Source organism: Lates calcarifer, unplaced genomic scaffold, assembly GCF_001640805.2.
Source record: "Lates calcarifer isolate ASB-BC8 unplaced genomic scaffold, TLL_Latcal_v3 _unitig_2062_quiver_914, whole genome shotgun sequence".
NCBI lineage: Eukaryota > Metazoa > Chordata > Actinopteri > Centropomidae > Lates > Lates calcarifer.
Window position 1 is genome coordinate 1 of NW_026115956.1, and position 20,007 is coordinate 20,007.

The following is a 20,007-nucleotide window of genomic DNA, read 5'->3' on the forward strand; positions in this document are numbered from 1 at the left end:
CAGAGCCATAAGCCATGGGGAGGACTAGGTATTTAACCTCTGTGAGGTTATAATTAAGGCCTTGAAGTCATTTCATTCATAAGCGCTCTTGGTTAGAGTCATTGGAGTCACCTGAGGCCAAGTGTAAATGACCACCACAGCAGTGTATCAGAATCAGACATTTAATTGCCAAGTAAGTTTACACATACAAGGTATTTGTCTTGGTATACTGGTGCCAAAAACAGTGATAATGGACTAGGAGAGATTAAAAAAAAAAAAAAGTAAAGTAAAAAGCAAAAATAAATAGAATATTTACAAGAAAGATAAATATAAAATGAAGAGTGCAAATATGTGAAGGTGATAGTGATAGTCCAGAGAGATGTGAGTTAATGTAATGCATTATTGTATGTGCTTTACGTTAATGTAACATGTATGGGCGGAGAGAGGGTCAGGATAAGAGTCCATGTCAGAAGGTAGGACTTAGACCTTGTTGAAGAGGCCAGTTGCAGACAGGAAGCAACTGGTCTTGTGGCATGATGTTTTGGTTCTGATGGACCACAGCCTCCTGCCAGGGGGAGTGTCTTAAAATTCATGTATGTGGGGATTAAGTAGTGTCATAGCCTTTAACCTTTGCTGAGGGATAGTTTCTCTACTTTAAATCACTCTTTCAAACCACTAGTCTTTCAAAAATACGTGCTATGTGTGCATATATATATTTATACATAAGTACTGAAATTGGTTTAATGGTAATTTGTTGATGGGCCCTAAGAGAAAAGCGCTATGGTTAAGAGTGTGGGCGTAAAGGAGAGTACACCCCACCCCCCTACAGTAAAACCCCACAAAAATGAAACTGAAGGAGATGACATCGCGACATTCGACCTAATACACCTTCACCAGCGTAAATTTAGGAGCAACACCGCTGTTCTTGTAAACTACGGTAGGCTTTCATTCACCATTATAATCATCATCATCAAGCAGTGTGAGTTTACATTCAGTGTAGATTAAGTGGTCATTGTAACATCTAAGTGCTGGTTACTGGACAGCTTTTGTGTTTGTGTGTTGTTATTGTATATATGTTATATTAGTATTATGTGTATCCTATTTGTTGGCTTTTCACTGCCTTTTGATGTTTTTTCGCAAATACAAAGGAAAGTAGTTACAATTTTCATTTAAAAAAGAAAATGCATTTTGTCACTGAACATGGCAATTCACATGAGCTTCTCAGTACTGTTGCCGTTTGTAAGATGTGTATGCTTAAAGACATCATCTCAAGGTGGAAGTCTTTGACGCAGTTTCTCTGGGAAGCATTTCCCGAAAATACACAGACGCAATAATCCAATTATATGGGCGGGGATGTGTCACTCCCAGTTGAACGCTATCAGTTTTCAGCTTGTCAAAACGCACGGCTCGGTTCACAGGTTTATGTAAACCGCTGCCACCTTTTAACCGCATTTAGCGACCATTTGTAGAGATGGTGCGACAAATCCCAGATATCTTTCCGTTGTCTGTCTGTATCATAAGAATTAACTGCGCAGGATTTGATGTGAAAGAGAAACAGAGTTAATAATTACAAACAACGTTGTCAGAACCATGTACAAGGTATTTAATAGGATGTGAGGATGATGCTCTGTTGTGGACACAATTGTTATGTTATTTACTTTACTGACATTTTAGATTTCTCTCCAGTATTTGTTGTTGTGAACATTACTGCTGCTGTTCTAGAAACATGTCTTCATCTGTATCTACTACAACGGGAGGTGTGGTGGTGGTCACCCATGTGCACCCAACACCTCAGGATGGTGAACCCCAGCGTCCTGTGGGCATCCAGAAGTTTGTCAAAGGCCGACCAATGATTCTTGGGGTAAGAGCCAGTGTCAGTGTGTGGAGACAGAGCAGTGGACACACAGTGTGAACTGAGGGTGATAACATAAGGTGGGAAATAACATTTAATGTTTGTGTTGGTCACTAGTTTCAGTGACAGATTTTATTTGTGAAACTCTTTCTAAAGTCTGTAGCCAGGAAACAGCTGGATGTTAACTCTTCTGTTTTGTGTTTGTCCCTTCAGACAATTCAGATCATCATCGGCCTGATGACTCTGCTGTTTGGGATCGTTATGGCGATTAATGCAGACACACTGGGAGTTTTCAGCGGCTTTTTCATCTGGGGAGCTTTGATTGTGAGTTATATATAATTTTCATGACTCTGATCACAACAGTTCTTCAGCAGCTGAAATCTGAATATTTCTGTCCTTCTCTGTTGCAGTACATAGCAGCTGGATCTCTGACAGTGGCTGCTGGGAAATCTCTGAACCGCTGTCAGGTTAGTAACTATTATATATACTATTATTAAACCTTTCTCTCAGTACCTTTGGGCTGCTAGGTTCTAGTTCAATAAAGCCCCACTGAACTAGTGTTACAAACTAAGTGACTCCTACGTCAATCAGAGAGTTGTGAAATACACCTCTATCATTTCACCAAAATCTGTAAAAGAAGTCCTGCTTTCAGGGTATGAATAAATCTCAAAATGTGAATGGACCACAGCTGAGTCCAGGTGTCCTGACGTCTCGTCTCTCTTCTAGGTGATCGCTGCTATGGTTCTAAGTGTCATTGCAGCAGTTGCTGCCTGTATTGCGATCCTCCTCTACTCTGTGGATGCTGCAGTAGTTCTTGATTTGCAATGTGTTGACTGCATCAGATTTCTGGTATTCAGTTTAACAGTTTAATAGAACTTAATGCACAAATACTGTACAATCACACTTGTTTAGGAATTTAGCACTTTTTTCCAAATCTAAGGTGGTATTGACAATCAGCACACATACAATACAAACGTTAAAAGATTCAGTCATTCTAAGAACATGTTTTTCTTCCATCCTACATGGTTTGATGAGACTAGGAACGGTACCTATCAAGATATTAATGCCCAAATGCTAATGCCACAATACGGTATTTTTAGGAGTGTAAAAATTAAAAAATATTGTGGCCAAAAACATATAAACACATTATTTCACAGGCCTTACTTTTGGGATCCAAATATTACATAGACAAACTTTGAACAAACACTGAGACAGTGCTGCAACATCTCTCCTGAATTCTGTCTAATTAGACACAGAATGACACAACTACAACTGTTTGTTTTTGGCAGACTCTGAGCAAGGGGGTTTCGGGGGTCTTGGCTGCTTTCCATTTGTTGGCGCTCATTGTTTCAATCACCGTTGCAGCATTTTGCTGCTGTGCTATTTGTAACTCCAGTGAGCAGGTGAGTCAACCAGTGACTGATGAGCAATTCAGTTTAATAGTTAAGTTGCGTACAGACTGAATGTTGTGATTCGTGATCTGAAGTTCAAATACACTTAATTATTTCTTTTTGAAATAAATGAGTGGTCTTCATCATTGATAAAAGAGCCACTGTGTTTATCTTCAAGTCTTCAGTGGGAGCAAGCAGCATGTAGGAAAAGACAGAAGCTGAGGAAAACATGGATGCAAAGATTGACTGTGTGTTTGTCTTGTAGGAATCATCGTATGTTCTTGTAACTACAAATAATTCCATGACTTCACAGGCTCCACCCAGTGCACCTCTCTACACAGGTCAGATTAAGTCTGTAAAGTCATGAGTACATGTGAATACCATCTTTAAGTACAGAAGGAAACTGTAGCTCCCTCTGTTTTGCAGACAGACAGCCACACCCAGAGGAATCAAGAGACCCCACTCTGGCTCCGCCTCCAGCCTACACCACTGTCATCAACTGAAGAGTCTGTCCAAACTGACCATCCTGTATCAAAATGCTCTTTTAATGTTGACTGGAACCTAATATAAGATGAGAATCTAAATTCAATGTGTCATTCATAACCTGACATTTGTAAAATGTGACATCAGACGTGATTGTGTGTATATCTGTGTATGTGAGGAGATAAATGCTCTAGTGCATGTATCAACTTATTAATATCAGTTATAACTACACTTCAGTTCCTCAACACAGTGGCTCAGTAGAGAGTGGGCTGCAGTTATTTGATCAACAGTTTCACTTCAGACACTTAGTGAAAGAGGAGCGATTAATATAAAGTTTATGACAAGATGTGTGTACTCTACTGTGACTCAACTGGACTACAGCACCTATGAGTGTAGGTGCTATGTCTCATTTTTTAAGTGTTGCAGTATGATTCAGTTGGAGTCAGTGGGTAATAAAACCTAAAAACTTTTTTTTCCCTTAGAAATATTCATAGAAGATAGAAAGCGTGCTAAAACACAGTTGAACCACTACTTGATATGGAAGATACTGAAAAAAAAACCCTGCGTTTATCTTCAAATTAAAATATTCAAAGATTTATTTGAAAGAAATTAATATTAGCAATCAAAACGGGTGTGTCACACAGTAATACTGGCGAGGTAGCAGGAAGGTACTGAAAATAACATTGGTTAAATGGTAAATTGTTGATGGTCCCTAAGTGAAATCTCTATGCTTTATGGGTGTGGGATTGGAGGAGAGTAAACCTCGAGGCCGGCTCGACGCAGGGGCAAGAGGGGGCAGCGCCCCCTCAAATAAATGTCTTGAACCCTCAAATCAAAATTTTAGAAGTTGAGAAAGCACATTTTTACTATACTCACAAAATTAATACATTACAAGTTGACAAAATTATCTGCAGTAGCGGAAAAAAAACGCCGAAAAGGGACACGACGACATAGTATCAGCTTCTTCTCATCTCTCTGTCCCTCCGCTGTGTGTGTATTCACAGGCTGGTCAGCGCACACACACACTCCTCCCCTCAGTGCTCAGTAAAAATCCAATCACTGTTAGCATGCAAATGAGCCAAGACGTAGCCGGACAGTGTGGTGTCAGGTTTCAGCGCGGCCACGGAGCGGGAAGACTCTGAAGAAGCTGCTGCGTTTTCTCAGTCACAACAAGCACAGAGATGAGTCCACGTCCGCTGCGTGTGACAGACTGAAGACAAGTGACCGGTGTTTGACAGACCCCTACGTAAAGCCCCGCCCACGGCTGTAGTTCTGCACTGCTTTGTTTCATTTAATCACAGCAGTTTTTACAAAGTCAGCTTACTTATTTTCCACTCCAGATTCCTGCAGCTCCCAAAGAGCAAGTTAATGCTGTGTAATGCATCCGTTTTTCAGAGCTTTTAAAAAGTGTAGTGCTGCTCCTGCCTGTGCTAACAGTAGTAGCAATGATGCTCCTGCTAGTACAGAGACAGCAGCTAGGATGGTAGAGGCCTGACTAAGTGCAATCCACTTCTCTAGGTTGGGGTTGGACACATAGCTAACAACGCAATTCAATGAAGACAACATGTTACTATAAGCACAGGGGGAAAAAAGTGCTGGAGCATGATGTGTACATATGATGCCCCCTTCACATTTCTGACTGCCCCCTCATATATGCCTGCCTACAACCGGCCCTGGTAAACCTCCTACACCCAAACATGTAAAAGTGAAACTTAAGTTAAAGACCTCGTTGGATCTCTGGAATACACAACCAAATTCCGCCTACAGCGCGGTAAATTAAGGAGCAACAGCACCGTTCGTGTAAAGCAGGGTAGGTTTTTATTCTGTTACATTCATTTAAAAAGCGAAGGTAGCGTTGTTATTTATATAGATACATATGTATATTTTTAGTAATACATATAGTTGTATGTCTTATGTTAGGCCGTACACTGCTTTTGTTGCGCAATGAAGGGTAATTCGAGTATTACGAGAGTATTCGAAAGTAAATAAAGTTTATTACTGTTGCTGAATATCACAGTTCACATAAACTTATGAGCACTGATGTTTGTCAGATGTTTCTGCTGAAAGTCCTCGGCAGTTTTTTGGGAAGGATTTCCAAGAAAGGCACACACAATGATCCAGTAATATAAGCGGAAATGTGTCTGTCTTCCTGCTTCTGCAGCTGTAACTAATCGCTAGGAGTGGCTGGCTTGTCACGGAAAGTAACGATTAATAGAATCTACACATTATTCATGAGAAAGTAAGTTAACAAGTCAGACTCCGCACAGACAGCTTTCATTAATTTTGGGCTTATATGAGTGTGAGGAGGACTATTAAAATGACAGAAACATCTTGATGTTACGATGAAGTTGAACTTCACGTGAAGATGAAGTACCTAAAACTCTATTTTTTTACTTCTCAGTATAAACAGTCAGTATGTCAGAGCAGGAAACTGTTAGTATTTGTTTCTCTGATCAGTTGTTAACTAATTAACCTGTCATCTGACTGAACAGGAAGCTGTGGTTCAGAGGAGCAGAGAATCATTTTACCTGAAACATGTCTTCATCTGTATCATCTACGACGGGAGGTGTGGTGGTGGTCACCCATGTACACCCAACGCCTCAGAGTGCTGAACCCACACATCCTGTGGGCATCCAGAAGTTCAGCAAGGGCCGGCCGATGGCGCTTGGGGTAAGAGCCAGAATCAGTGTGTGGAGACAGAGCAGTGGACACACAGTGTGAACTGAGGGTGATAACATAAGGTGGATACAGGAAAAAAACATTTAATGTTTGTGTTGCTCCAGTGACAGATTTTATTTGTGAAACTCTTTCTAAAGTCTGTAGCCAGGAAACAGCTGGATGTTAACTCTTCTGTTTTGTCCCCTCAGACAGTTCAGATCATGATCGGCCTGATGATTCTGCTGTTGGGGATCGTTATGGCGATTAATGCAGACACACTGGGAGTTTTCAGCGGCTTTTTCGTCTGGGGAGCTTTGATTGTGAGTTGTATCACTTTCATGACTCTGATCACAACAGTTCTTCAGCAGCTGAAATCTGAATATTTCTGTTGCAGTACATCACAGCTGGATCTCTGACAGTGGCTGCTGGGAAATCTCTGAACCGCTGTCGGGTTAGTGACTATTACTATTAAACCTTTTTTTTTAATACCTCTGGGCTTCTAGGGTCATGATGGTGTTGTGGGGCAATATGTGAAAAGCCAAGTGGTAACCACTGATATAAAGCCCCATTGAACTAGTGTTACAAACTAAGTGACTCCTGCATCAATCAGAGAATTGTGAAATACACCTCTATCATTTCACCAAATTCATTAAGGGCACCCTGTTTTCTGGCTGTAAATCCCAAATGTAAACAGCTGAACCACAGCTGAGTCCAGGTGTCCTGACGTCTCGTCTCTCTTCTAGGTGATCGCCGCTCTGGTTTTTAGTGTCATTGCAGCAGTTGCTGGCTGTGCTGCGGTCATCCTCTACTCTCTGGATGCTGTTATTTGGATGCCATGCTATCACTATAGCTATGGTTCCAGGAGTTGCCACTCATCACAGGTATTCAGCTTGATAGTTGTTCACAACCAGAACTAAACAACTTTGCTATAAATAATGAGTCAGTCGATCCTTAGTTGTGGGACCCAGACATTATATAGACAAACTCTGAGACAGTGCTGCAACTACTTTCCTGAATTTTGTCTGATCTGACACAGAATGACACAACTACAACTGTGTTTGTTGTTGCCAGACTCTAAGCAAGGGGGTTTCGGGGGTCTTGGCTGTTTTCCATTTGTTGGCGCTCATTGTTTCAATCACCGTCGCAGCATTTTGCTGCAACGCCACTTGCAACTGCGGTGAACAGGTGAGTCAACCAGTGACTAAAGAGTAATTATGTTCAGTTGTGTAATAGCTTAGTTGTGCACAAACTGAATGTTGTGAGTTGTGATCTGAGGGCCCTTTAAAAATGTGTGGGTACATCTCATGTGACCTGGAAACTGATCCTGAAAAGGCACCTCATAACTTTAAAACCATGTGTCCGTCTCTCTTCACATTGTTTCCTGTGTTTCTCCTCACGTCTTCAGTGGGAGCCAGTAGCATGCAGGAAAAGACGCAAGTTTAGGAAAAGATGAATGCAGTTAACCAAGCTTCACCCTGTGTGTTTGTCTTGTAGGAATCATCGTACGTTCTTGTAACTACAAATACTTCCGTGACTTCACAGGCTCCACCCAGTGCACCTCTCTACACAGGTCAGATTAAATCTGTAAAGTCATGAGTACATGTGAATACCATCTTTAAGTACAGAAGGAAACTGTAGCTCCCTCTGTTTTGCAGACCAACATCTACACCCAGAGGAATCAAGAGACCCCACTCTGGCTCCGCCTCCACCCTACACCACTGTCGTCAACTGAAGAGTCTGTCCAAACTGACCATCCTGTATCAAAATGCTCTTTTAATGTTGACTGGAACCTAATATAAGATGAGAATCTAAATTCAATGTGTCATTCATAACCTGACATTTGTAAAATGTGACATAAGACACGTGATTGTGTGTATATCTGTGTATGTGTTGGCTGACACCTGGCTTGCAGTGATTGCTCATTTATGTTCTTGAGCAGTCAGTGCCTCTCTCCTCTTCAGGTTACTTGGTTGGTTTGGAATTTGGGTGATATGTTTTTCTTTACACTTATGCTTTTTCACATATCCACACACTACACATATTACTGAACTTTTTTTTTTCCCTTAGAAATATTCATAGAAGATAGAAAGCGTGCTAAAACACAGTTGAACCACTACTTGACATGATATGGAAGATACTGAAAAAACCCTGCGTTTATCTTCAAATTAAAATATTCAAAAATTTATATGAAAGAAATTAATATTAGCAATCAAAACGGGTGTGTCACACAGTAATACTGGCGAGGTAGCAGGAAGGTACTGAAAATAACATTGGCTAAATGGTAAATTGTTGATGGTCCCTAAGTGAAACCGCTGTGCTTTAGGGGTGTGGGATTGGAGGAGAGTAAACCTCCTATACCCAAACATGTAAAAGTGAAACTTAAGTTAAAGACCTCGTTGGATCTCTGGAATACACAACCAAATTCCGCCTACAGCGCGGTAAATTAAGGAGCAACAGCACCGTTCGTGTAAAGCAGGGTAGGTTTTTATTCTGTTACATTCATTTAAAAAGCGAAGGTAGCGTTGTTATTTATATAGATACATATGTATATTTTTAGTAATACATATAGTTGTATGTCTTGTGTTAGGCCGTACACTGCTTTTGTTGCGCAATGAAGGGTAAAAGTAGTTTGAGTATTCAAAAGTAAAGTTTATTACTGTTGCTGAATAATAAATGATAAATGATAAATAAATGATAATAAATGCTCACATAAACTTATGAGCACTGATGTTTGTCAGATGTTTCTGCTGAAAGTCCTCGGCAGTTTTTCTGGGAAGTATTTCCAGGAAAGGCACACACAATGATCCAGTAATATGAGCGGAAATGTGTCATAGCAAGCTGAGTACTATAAGTTTTCAGCATGTCGAAACATATCCACATATTCATTGCTTGACTCAGAATTATATAAACCGTTGCCACCTTTTAACCGCATTTTGCGACCATTTTAGGAGACGGTGCGACTAAACTTGACAAGTGAGAGCAGAAGTACGACTTGTAAATGTGATCCACGACTCGGGTCCAGTGTTGTATCGACCAGCACCGACCACCATATGTTTATTTTCCATGTCGTCATATTTAGTCGCGCTGCTTTTCTACCCTCTGTCCTTATCAAGTTATCTGGTTTTACCAGACCTAAAATCCGCTGTCTCCTTAAGGTCTTACGACGGTGTTTATCAACTCGGTGAGTCAACACAGGATTTCATGTGAAAGAGTTGATACAAGCGACGTTGTCTGAACCATTAATAAAGTTCGTAATATGAAGAGAAGAAAGGCTGCAGCTCAATTCAGTTACAGCGACTTCCAAAAATCATATAACTAGAAATGATTTCCAATTAATAAAGTGATGCTGAGGATATACTGTAAATAAGTACAGGAGTTATTTTGAAGTTCCTTGCTGAATACGTATTTTTGCTCTTTTTTTCTGATGGCAAACAAATATTCTGAATATGTGATAAAAGTTACTGTAATGTCAGACTGAAATGTTTAGTTATAATCATGGGAAGTTCAACATGGCGTGAATAAAATAATCTTTTTTCAACTTTAATTGTAAAAATGTAATCATTTAGTGTGATAAACTCTCCCTCCGTTTGTTAGAAGCTCTGTTGTGGACCCATGGATAGGAACAGTATTGAGTTGTATTTAAAATACAAATCAGTTCTGACATAAAGACACATCAGCCAGTATCAGTCCTTCCTCATTTCCTCTGTCTTCCTGCTTCTGCAGCTGTAACTAATCGCTAGGAGTGGCTGGCTTGTCACGGAAAGTAACGATTAATAGAATCTACACATTATTCATGAGAAAGTAAGTTAACAAGTCAGACTCCGCACAGACAGCTTTCATTAATTTTGGGCTTATATGAGTGTGAGGAGGACTATTAAAATGACAGAAACATCTTGATGTTACGATGAAGTTGAACTTCACGTGAAGATGAAGTACCTAAAACTCTATTTTTTTACTTCTCAGTATAAACAGTCAGTATGTCAGAGCAGGAAACTGTTAGTATTTGTTTCTCTGATCAGTTGTTAACTAATTAACCTGTCATCTGACTGAACAGGAAGCTGTGGTTCAGAGGAGCAGAGAATCATTTTACCTGAAACATGTCTTCATCTGTATCATCTACGACGGGAGGTGTGGTGGTGGTCACCCATGTACACCCAACGCCTCAGAGTGCTGAACCCACACATCCTGTGGGCATCCAGAAGTTCAGCAAGGGCCGGCCGATGGCGCTTGGGGTAAGAGCCAGAATCAGTGTGTGGAGACAGAGCAGTGGACACACAGTGTGAACTGAGGGTGATAACATAAGGTGGATACAGGAAAAAAAACATTTAATGTTTGTGTTGCTCCAGTGACAGATTTTATTTGTGAAACTCTTTCTAAAGTCTGTAGCCAGGAAACAGCTGGATGTTAACTCTTCTGTTTTGTGTTTTTCCCTTCAGACAATTCAGATCATCATCGGCCTGATGACTCTGCTGTTTGGGATCGTTATGGCGATTAATGCAAACACACTGGGAGTTTTCAGCGGCTTTTTCGTCTGGGGAGCTTTGATTGTGAGTTGTATCACTTTCATGACTCTGATCACAGCATCTGAAATCTATATCCAAAGAATATTTTTGTTTGTCTCTGTTGCAGTACATCGCAGCTGGATCTCTGACAGTGGCTGCTGGGAAATCTCTGAACCGCTGTCGGGTTAGTGACTATTACTATTAAACCTTTCTCTCAGTACCTCTGATCTTCTAGGTTCATGATGGTGGTGTGGGGCAATTAGAGCAAAGCCAACTGATAACTACTGATATTGAGCCTCAGCTGAGTCTCGTCTCTCTTCTAGGTGATCGCCGCTCTGGTTCTCTGTGTCATAGCAGCAGTTGCTGCCTGTATTGCGACCATCCTCTACTCTCTGGATGCTTCAGGGATTCTTTATTTCCCATGCTATGACTATAACCATGATTATTCCTGGCATAATTCCTGCTACACATATAAGGTATTCAGTTTGATAGTTGTTCTCAACTAGAACTTAACAACAGTTAGTTGATCCATCGATCTTTCACTTAGTAACTGTCCCCTGACAGCTTAGCAACTAGGTGAGGTGAGTCTACTTGAGAGTGGTAAGTAACCTGCTTCAAAGGACAAACAGGTTCATATCAGTAGTTAACTAGTCCTGGATGCTGACTATAACACGGCCCAGGGTTACACCAGATCAGTCAGCTGAAGTCAATTATTTGTTTTGTTCCTCAAATCCTTTGAAAGTGTTAAAAATTAAAAATATCAAGGGCCAAAAATATTTAAAAACAAATATTTTATAGGCCTTAGTTTTGGGATCTATTCATGATAAATGGTGATGCAATAATGACTAAGGTTAAAGATTACAGAGTCCAAACATCTGCTACTTCTTTCTAACATAGTCCCCGCTGGATGCTCACTATAACAGCTGCAGCTGTAGGCTTGTTGTGACACTTAAACAGGACAAAAGGATCTGAGGAGAAGAACAAACAAGTGAGTTCAGCAGATTGATCTGGAGTAACTTGGGACTGCATTATAGTAAGCATCCAGGACTAGTTATTTACAGATATCAACCGGTCTGTGCTTTGAAGCAGGTTACTTACCACTCTCAAGTAGACCCACCCCACCTACATTATAGAGACAAACTTTGAACAAACTGTGCGACAGTGCTGCAAGTATTCTACTGAATTCTGTCTGATTTGTATGAATGTTGAAACTACAACTGTGTTTGTTTTTGCCAGAGTCGGACCCATGGGTTTTCAGGGGTCTTTGTTGTTTTCCATTTGTTGGCGCTCATTGTTTCAATCACCGTCGCAGCATTTTGCTGCAGCGCTACTTGCAACTGTGGTGAACAGGTGAGTCAACCAGTGACTGATGAGTAATTCAGTCTAATAAGCAATACATTTTTTTCCAGTGTAGTTTAGTTGTGTACAGACTAAATGTTGTGATCTAAAGTCCAAATGGCTGGTTTTCATCACTAATAGAACAGCAGCATAGTGAAGCACTTAAAAATGTGTGGGTACATCCCAATACTCATGTGACTTGGAAATTGATCCAGAAAGGACAACGTTGTCTCCTTACATCTGTGTTTATCCTCACATCTTCAGTGGGAGCAAGTAGCCAAGACTGACCCTGTGTGTTTGTCTTGTAGGCACCATCGTATGTTCTTGTAACTGCAGATACTTCCGTGACTTCACAGGCTCCACCCAGTGCACCTCTCTACACAGGTCAGATTAAGTCTGTAAAGTCATGAGTACATGTGAATACCATCTTTAAGTACAGAAGGAAACTGTAGCTCCCTCTGTTTTGCAGACAGACAGCCACACCCAGAGGAATCAAGAGACCCCACTCTGGCTCCGCCTCCACCCTACACCGCTGTCGTCAACTGAAGAGTCTGTCCAAACTGACCATCCTGTATCAAAATGCTCTTTTAACATTGACTGAAACCTACTACAAGAACCTAAAAATGCCAAACGACTGGAGGCAAAGAACAAGCAGGTGTTTTATAATATTATATACCATTCTTGTGTATCCTGTTATAACGGATGGTATAATATTACTCTTATATGTAGGCCCACTATACTTTGCTGATTTTGCTTTAAACACACCACTATGATCACTTGAGACAGTACTAAGTGCAACACTGGTCACAGGAACTGCATGACACTGCTTGCCTTTTTATTCTTTTTTTTTTATCTGATACACTTCAGGTTATTTATTTCCTACTTTTCACTTAATTAGTTGTGTGTGCTTGATCCTGTCTTTCTTGCAATACCTACATTTTCCCTCTGAGGATTATCTTACCTTAGTTGTAGCCTTAAGAGCCCCCATTATTGAAAAAGTATACCTAAGTACAGTGTATTCTATCCACATACTTTTGGCAATATAGCGTACCAAATATAAAGACAAGGACTGATAAACAGAGCAAAGACAGTGCTGAAGACCAATGAAGAGATGTGGTGAAAGGAAGTCAGCTCCAGCAGCAGGTTTTCACTTCATATCACATGTTTACCTGCTGCTCTCTACTGGTCGCTGGTCGAAGTTAAACAGTCTTTCTCAAAGTTATCACTGATTAATCAAGTTGGGTGTTAAAAGCAAATTAAAACTAAACTTCAGTTCCTTAACACAGTGGTTCAGTAGAGAGTGGGCTGCTGGCATTTGATAATCAAGCTGTAGCGGTTGAATGTCAAATATTTGACTATTCCTCGTCAATAAATGTAATCGTTTCTCACAATGAAATCCAGAACACAAGTAGTTGATAAACTTTTCAACTTTGCATTGGGTGATTCAAGTAAACTGCAGTCTTCAACATAATCCTCATCCTTATCTATATTTTATGTTTTGTTTAGTTTTTTTGTAAAATCATACCATTGTCAGGTGATGCTGTAGTTATAAGCAGAGTTTTTCCACTGCTGATGCTTTTATAAAAAAATTAGTGGGCTGCTATTTTTCTATTTTCTGCTATTTCTGGAATGTAAAAAGACATCGACAAATGGATAAGTTAGAAAGATCACAGTAATTTTCTTCAGTTTTTTACACGAACGGTTTCTTACAAACAAAATCTGTTTCTAAGATGTATCAGTTAAGTCAAAAGAAATCATGGCAACAATTGATGTATAAAACAGATTAAACAGATTTCTGACTGGTAGCGTCTTTTTCTTTTTTGTTCTGCCACAGTACATCAATGCAGAAAGTATTTCTGAGGGATCCAGCATTAATGTCATGACATGCAAATAACCTGTATCTTTAAAATGTGCTGAACTTCTGTCATACTTTTCCAGTGTAGTAATACAATTCAATTGGAGTCAGTTTGCCATTTAAAAAAACATATAAAATAGAAACCGTACTAAAATACAATAAGGCCCTAATTTATCTAGTGTGGGAATAATTGAGGATATTATTTAGTATACTGCTTTTAGTGTAAGTTCTAGTAATATGGGCAAAGACGTAGGAAGGAGAAATAACATTGGTTAAATGGTAATTTCTTGATGGTCCCTAAGTGAAACCGCTGTGGTTAGGAGTGTGGGTTTGGAGGACAGTAAACCGCCCCCTCTACAGTCAGCCATATAAAACTGAAACTAACGGAAAAGGCATCACTGGATCTCTGTGGAATATCCAACTTGATACTACCCTCACCGAGGTACATTAAGGAGCAACAACACTTTTCTTGTAAAACAGGGTAAGTCTGCATTTATTTTATTTTATTATTCATACATGATTCAATTTTACATCCAGTATACCTTCAAGGACTAGTGTTGCATATAAGTGCTGGTTTGATAGTTACTTGATAGTTTACTGTGTTTGCAAATTGTTATTATATATATACGTATGCATATATATATTATTAGTATTAGTATTAGTAATTAGTATTATATATACTTATAGTTGTATGTCTTGTGTATGGTTTACACTGCTTTTCTTGTTTTGCGCAATTAAAGGGGAAAAGTAGTTTGACTTTTCAAAAGTAAATTGAGTTTGTCACCGTCATTGAGCATGGCATTTCACATGAAGCTGATCAGTAGGATGTTTATGCTGAAAGATATCATCTGAAGGTGAAAGTCTTTGACACAGTTTTTCTGGGAAGTATTTCCTGAAAAGACACAAACGCAACAGTCTAGTTTATATGGACGTGTGTGTTATTTCGAGCTGAGCGATCTCAGTTTTCAGTATGTCGAAGCAGGGGGCTCGGCTCACATGTTTATATAAACCACTGCCACCATTTAATCACATTTCAGACCTTTTTTTTTTTTTAAAGATTTGCGACTAAACTTTATAACTAGAAGCAGAGCACCATATGTTTATTTATTGACTGTCTTATCATTTATGGTCGCGCTTCTTCTCTATCCTCTCTTGCCTTTTGCTATGACGCAGTTTCAACACACCCAAGAGATCTTTCGCCATGTGAATTCACTAAATTTCACAAATTCAGTTTCACTAAGCGGATATATGTCATAAGTATTTATCGGTTCAGTGAGGTAAAGCAGTATTTTCAGTTATTAACAAATTAACCTGTCATGTGACTGAGCAGGAGGCCTGAAACATGTCTTCATCTGTATCTACTACAACGGGAGGTGTGGTGGTGGTCACCCATGTGCACCCAACACCCCAGGATGGTGAACCCCAGCGTCCTGTGGGCATCCAGAAGTTCAGCAGGGCCTCGCCGATGGCGTTTGGGGTAAGAGCCAGTGTCAGTGTGTAGAGACAGAGCAGTGGACACACAGTGTGAACTGAGGGTGATAACATAAGGTGGAAAATAATATTTAATGTTTGGGTTGTTCACTAGTTTCAGTGACAGATTTTATTCTAATCTTCACAGCGATCTGTTAATGCCTATCACACACACATTTGATTTTTATAATAATTTTCTTTTCTCATGTTTATGACCTTTCATTTGAACCTTTATTGTGAAACTCTTTCTAAAGTCTGTAGCCAGGAAACAGCTGGATGTTAACTCTTCTGTTTTGTGTTTGTCCCCTCAGACAGTTCAGATCATGATCGGCCTGATGACTCTGCTGTTGGGGATCGTTATGGCGATTAATGCAAACACACTGGGAGTTTTCAGCGGCTTTTTCGTCTGGGGAGCTTTGATTGTGAGTTGTATCACTTTCATGACTCTGATCACAACAGTTCTTCAGCAGCTGAAATCTGAATATTTCTGTTCGTCTCTGTTGCAGTACATCGCAGCTGGATCTCTGACAGTGGCTGCTGGGAAATCTCTGAACCGCTGTCGGGTTAGCGACTATTACTATTAAACCTCTCTCTCAGTACCTCTGGGCTTCTAGGTCCATGACAATGTTGTGGGGCAATATATGCAAAGCCAAGTGATAACCACTGATATAAAGCCCCATTGAACTAGTGTTACAAACTAAGTGACTCCTGCATCAATCAAAGACGTCGTGCTTTCAGGGTGTAAACCCTAAATGTGAATGGACCACAGCTGAGCCCAGGTGTCCTGACGTCTTGTCTCTCTTCTAGGTGATCGCTGCTATGGTTCTCAATATCATAGCAGCAGTTGCTGGCTGTGTTGCGGTCATCATCTACTTCATGGATACTGCATGGATTTTCGGATATAGGGTATTCAGTTTAATAGAATTTAATAATATGGCTATATAATGAGTCAGTCCATTGATCTTTGATCTAGGTGAAGTGGTTCTACTTAATAACCTGCTTCAGAGGACAAACAGTAGCATATCAGTAGTTAACTAGTCCTAGATGTTTACTGTAATGTAGTCCAGGGTTACATCAGATCAATCTGCTGAACTCACTTGTTAGTTTTTCTCCTTAGAATCATTTTCTCTTGTTAAAGTGTCACATTTTGTTTGGAAATACCCACAGCAAGCCTACAGCTGTTACAGTGAGCATCCAGCTGTTAGAAAGAACTAGCAGATGTTTGGACTCTGTCAGCTTTAGCATTAGACATTACTGCATCATCATTTAGTTCAAACCATGATTATATCATGAATGGGTCCCAAAACCAAGGCCTGTAAAGTAGCTGTGCTCAGATCCTATGTTTTCACATTTTTCAGCTCTTGTTACTGTTTCATTTTTATAGCCTCAAAAACACAGTCTGGGGAACCATGTTTGGTTATCAATATCTTGACAAGTATTATTCCTAGCCTCATCAAATGTTGTGGGATTGAAGACAAAAAATATATTAATGCCCAGATAAGATGTAAAAAAAAAACATAAAGGGACAAAAACATAGATAAAAATACTGGAATTGAACACTACTACTACTAGTACTTTCCTGAATTCTGTCTGATTTGACCCAGAATGACACAACTACAACTGTGTTTGTTTTTGCTAGAGTTGGACCCCGGGGGTTTCGGGGGTCATTGCTGTTTTCAATTTGTTGGCGCTCATTGTTTCAATCACCGTCGCAGTATTTTGCTGCAATGCCACTTGCAACTGTGGTGAACAGGTGAGTCAACCAGTGACTGATGAGTAATTCAGTCTAATATCAAATGCATTGTTGTCCAGTGTAGTTTAGTTGTTTACAGATTGAATGTTGTGATCTGAAGTCCAAATTGACTTTTTCTTCATTTTTTGATAAATGACTGATCTTCTTCACTAATAAAACAGCAGCAATGTAAAACATTTAACAATGTGTGGATACATCTAATGTGCCCCAGAAATTGATCTGGAAAGGGTGTGTCTTTACTTTAAAACCATGTGTCCCTCTCTCCTCACATTGTTTCCTGTGTTTATCCTCACATCTTCAGTGGGAGCCAGTAGCATGCAGGAAAAGACACAAGTTCAGGAAATCATGGATGTAAGATTCACCCCATGTGTTTGTCTTGTAGGCACCATTGCACATTTTTATAACTGCAGAAGCTCCAGTGACTGCACAGGCTTCATCCAGTGTGCCTCTCCACACAGGTCAGATTGAGTTTGTAAAGTTCTGAGTACATTTGAATAATGTCTTTAGGTTCAGAAGGAAACTGAAGCTCTGTCTCTTTTTCAGGCAATAAGCAACACCCAGAGGAACCAAGAGACCCCGCTCTGCCTCAGCCTCCACCCTACACCACTGCTGTCAACTGAAGAGTCTGTCCAAACTGACTATCCTGTATCAAAATGCTCTTTTAATGTTGACTGAAACCTAATATAAGATGAGAATCTAAAAAAAAATCTGTCATCTGTGTCACTCCTAACCTGAAATTTGTAAGTGCAGTGATGTTTCTTGTTTTATCCAGGGAAGGTAGAGATTTCTGTTTGTGTAAAACCTTGCTTTACATAAGAGGGTGATTCAGTAATTCAGCATTGCACAACCATAAAGTTCACGTTCACATTAAAATGGATTTTCCCTTAACATCTCCTCCCTTCCTCTATTCACTCCCACTTACCCCTCATTTCCCCTCCTCTGCAGTTTTCTAAAAGGATATCCCCATGCTCTACATCCAACTGCAACAAATAAAAAAAGTCAGAACTTTAGTTACAAGAAACACTGGATCCTACACATCCCATAATGCAATGTAACTGTAATTTTGGTTTATCTTATCTTAGTTGAGGCCTTATGAGTCCCCTTTTTTGAAGGAGTACACCTAATTACAGTGTATTTTGTCCACATTGTTGTCGAAACACAGCATACCAGATAAAAAGAAGAGGACAGATACACAGAGCTGACTTTTGCAGAAAGACACAGAGCAAAGACAGTGCTGCAGACCAATGAAGAGATGTGGTGAAAGGAAGTCAACAGCAGGTTTTCATTTCATATCACACGTCCAGCTGCTGCTCTCTACTGATCTCTGGTGGAATTGAAACAGTCTCATTGATAAATCCTCATCATGAAGAGTTCAGTGTTAGAATCAAATTAAAACTACACTTTGGTATTACTTCACAAGTAACAAGTACTTGTGACTGGTGGTGCTTTTCTCATTTTTGTTCTGTCATAGTACATCAATGCAGGAACCAGCACAGTATATCTGATGGATCCAGCATCAGTGTCATCAGAGCTTGAGGACAGACAAATGAAGTGTATCTTTGAAATGTGCTCAGCTACTGTCTTATTTGCCAGTGTAGTAACACAACTCTGCATTGGTTTGGAGTCACAGGGTCACAAGACATGGAAGCTGTTGAAAAAAACTGCATTTTTCTTTGAGAATATTCATAAAAAATTGAAAATGCAGTAAAATACTATACTATACTATACCATACTGTTCTATACTATACTATACTAAAAATAGGTGTGTCTCATTTGTCTAGTGTAGTAAGAATGTCTGGTATTGATTTGGTGTCACTAGGTCACATGACATGGAGGGACTTAAAAACTGCTATTCTATTAATCTTCAAATAGAGTGGTGCAGATATGAATCCTAAAACCCATAAATAAGTTAGCATTAAATCACTTTAGTTCCCTTGTCACAAAGACAATAGGTTTTTTGAATGGGTTTTTGGTTAGATATCTGAAATAAGGTCTGACGTAAAATCTTCCTCTTGGTTTTATTTTGGTGTTCCCTCCCCTTGTGTCTCCAGTGTCCTTGTCGAGTACTTCCTGCTTTATTTTGTAGTTTCTTTGCCTTGTTTGTCTCACATACTTTGCTTCCTGTCTGTCTTTTTTCCCCCCCCAAGTCGTTTCTGTCGCAGCTGCATTTCATTTGCAATCAACCCTAATGTGTGGATATAGTCTTGTCTCTCCCCTGTTTAGTTGTAGGGTTGTTGCATTTTGTTCCTCTGCTGTGATGTTCAGTATGTATCCCACATGTTTTGCTTCCTCCTTCCATGTGATTCATGGATTTTGTGTTTTTGAACTTTCATTTGCCCTTTTGGATTTATGTTCAGTTGGCCTCTCCGCCCACTGAGTCTTTTAGTTTGTTTTTTGGTAAAATAAAGTTATGAGCTGTCTTCTTGTCTCTGTGTCTGCAGACGTTGAGATGCTGATGTCACGTGATGATGTAGTTGGTTTATAGCCAAACATGAGCTTTTTGCTTCTGTCGATTGTATTCAGTTTTCAAAAATCATAAGCATGGTGTTCATCTGTGAAGACTATGTTGCTGAACAAAACATTTCATGCCCAAATCACTACATTTATTTAAGATAAATTATCCACACATTATCAATAAAAACTGGTGTGCTACAAGACCAATGTACCAAATTTTATGTGTATGTTTTAATAACATGGGCAGGTTAACAGGAAGGTATTGAAAATAA

At 39.7% G+C, this 20,007-nt stretch overlaps 3 protein-coding genes across 4 annotated transcripts; all 3 read left to right on the plus strand.

Annotated features, from left to right (window-relative positions):
- The first annotated feature begins 807 nt into the window (after positions 1-807).
- LOC108891942 (uncharacterized) lies at positions 808-14,008 on the plus strand. The gene is made up of 20 exons (XM_051067870.1): positions 808-916; positions 1,702-1,840; positions 2,045-2,155; positions 2,242-2,298; positions 2,558-2,680; positions 3,121-3,234; positions 3,488-3,563; positions 3,653-3,786; positions 6,310-6,375; positions 6,573-6,683; positions 6,758-6,814; positions 7,107-7,244; positions 7,435-7,548; positions 10,458-10,595; positions 10,800-10,910; positions 10,993-11,049; positions 11,189-11,341; positions 12,102-12,215; positions 12,512-12,587; positions 12,677-14,008. The coding sequence occupies exons 2-20, from the start codon at positions 1,706-1,708 to the stop codon at positions 12,802-12,804; spliced, it is 2,013 nt and encodes a 670-aa protein (XP_050923827.1). The 5' UTR covers positions 808-916; positions 1,702-1,705; the 3' UTR covers positions 12,805-14,008.
- LOC108891946 (membrane-spanning 4-domains subfamily A member 4D-like) lies at positions 5,274-8,230 on the plus strand. Its single transcript, XM_018689334.2, has 8 exons — positions 5,274-5,515; positions 6,198-6,375; positions 6,573-6,683; positions 6,758-6,814; positions 7,107-7,244; positions 7,435-7,548; positions 7,858-7,933; positions 8,019-8,230. Exons 2-8 carry the CDS (start codon positions 6,241-6,243, stop codon positions 8,093-8,095), a joined length of 708 nt encoding a protein of 235 aa, XP_018544850.1. The 5' UTR covers positions 5,274-5,515; positions 6,198-6,240; the 3' UTR covers positions 8,096-8,230.
- A 369-nt stretch (positions 14,009-14,377) lies between the features above and the next one.
- LOC108891948 (membrane-spanning 4-domains subfamily A member 12) lies at positions 14,378-18,169 on the plus strand. 2 transcript variants are annotated; one of them, XM_018689337.2, is made up of 8 exons: positions 14,378-14,539; positions 15,389-15,535; positions 15,840-15,950; positions 16,035-16,091; positions 16,336-16,434; positions 17,168-17,281; positions 17,664-17,739; positions 17,825-18,169. In XM_018689337.2, exons 2-8 carry the CDS (start codon positions 15,401-15,403, stop codon positions 17,899-17,901), a joined length of 669 nt encoding a protein of 222 aa, XP_018544853.1. In that variant the 5' UTR covers positions 14,378-14,539; positions 15,389-15,400; the 3' UTR covers positions 17,902-18,169. The 2 variants fall into 2 exon arrangements, with proteins under 2 accessions (XP_018544853.1, XP_018544854.1); XM_018689338.2 differs by lacking the exon at positions 16,336-16,434.
- The last annotated feature ends 1,838 nt before the right edge of the window (positions 18,170-20,007 follow it).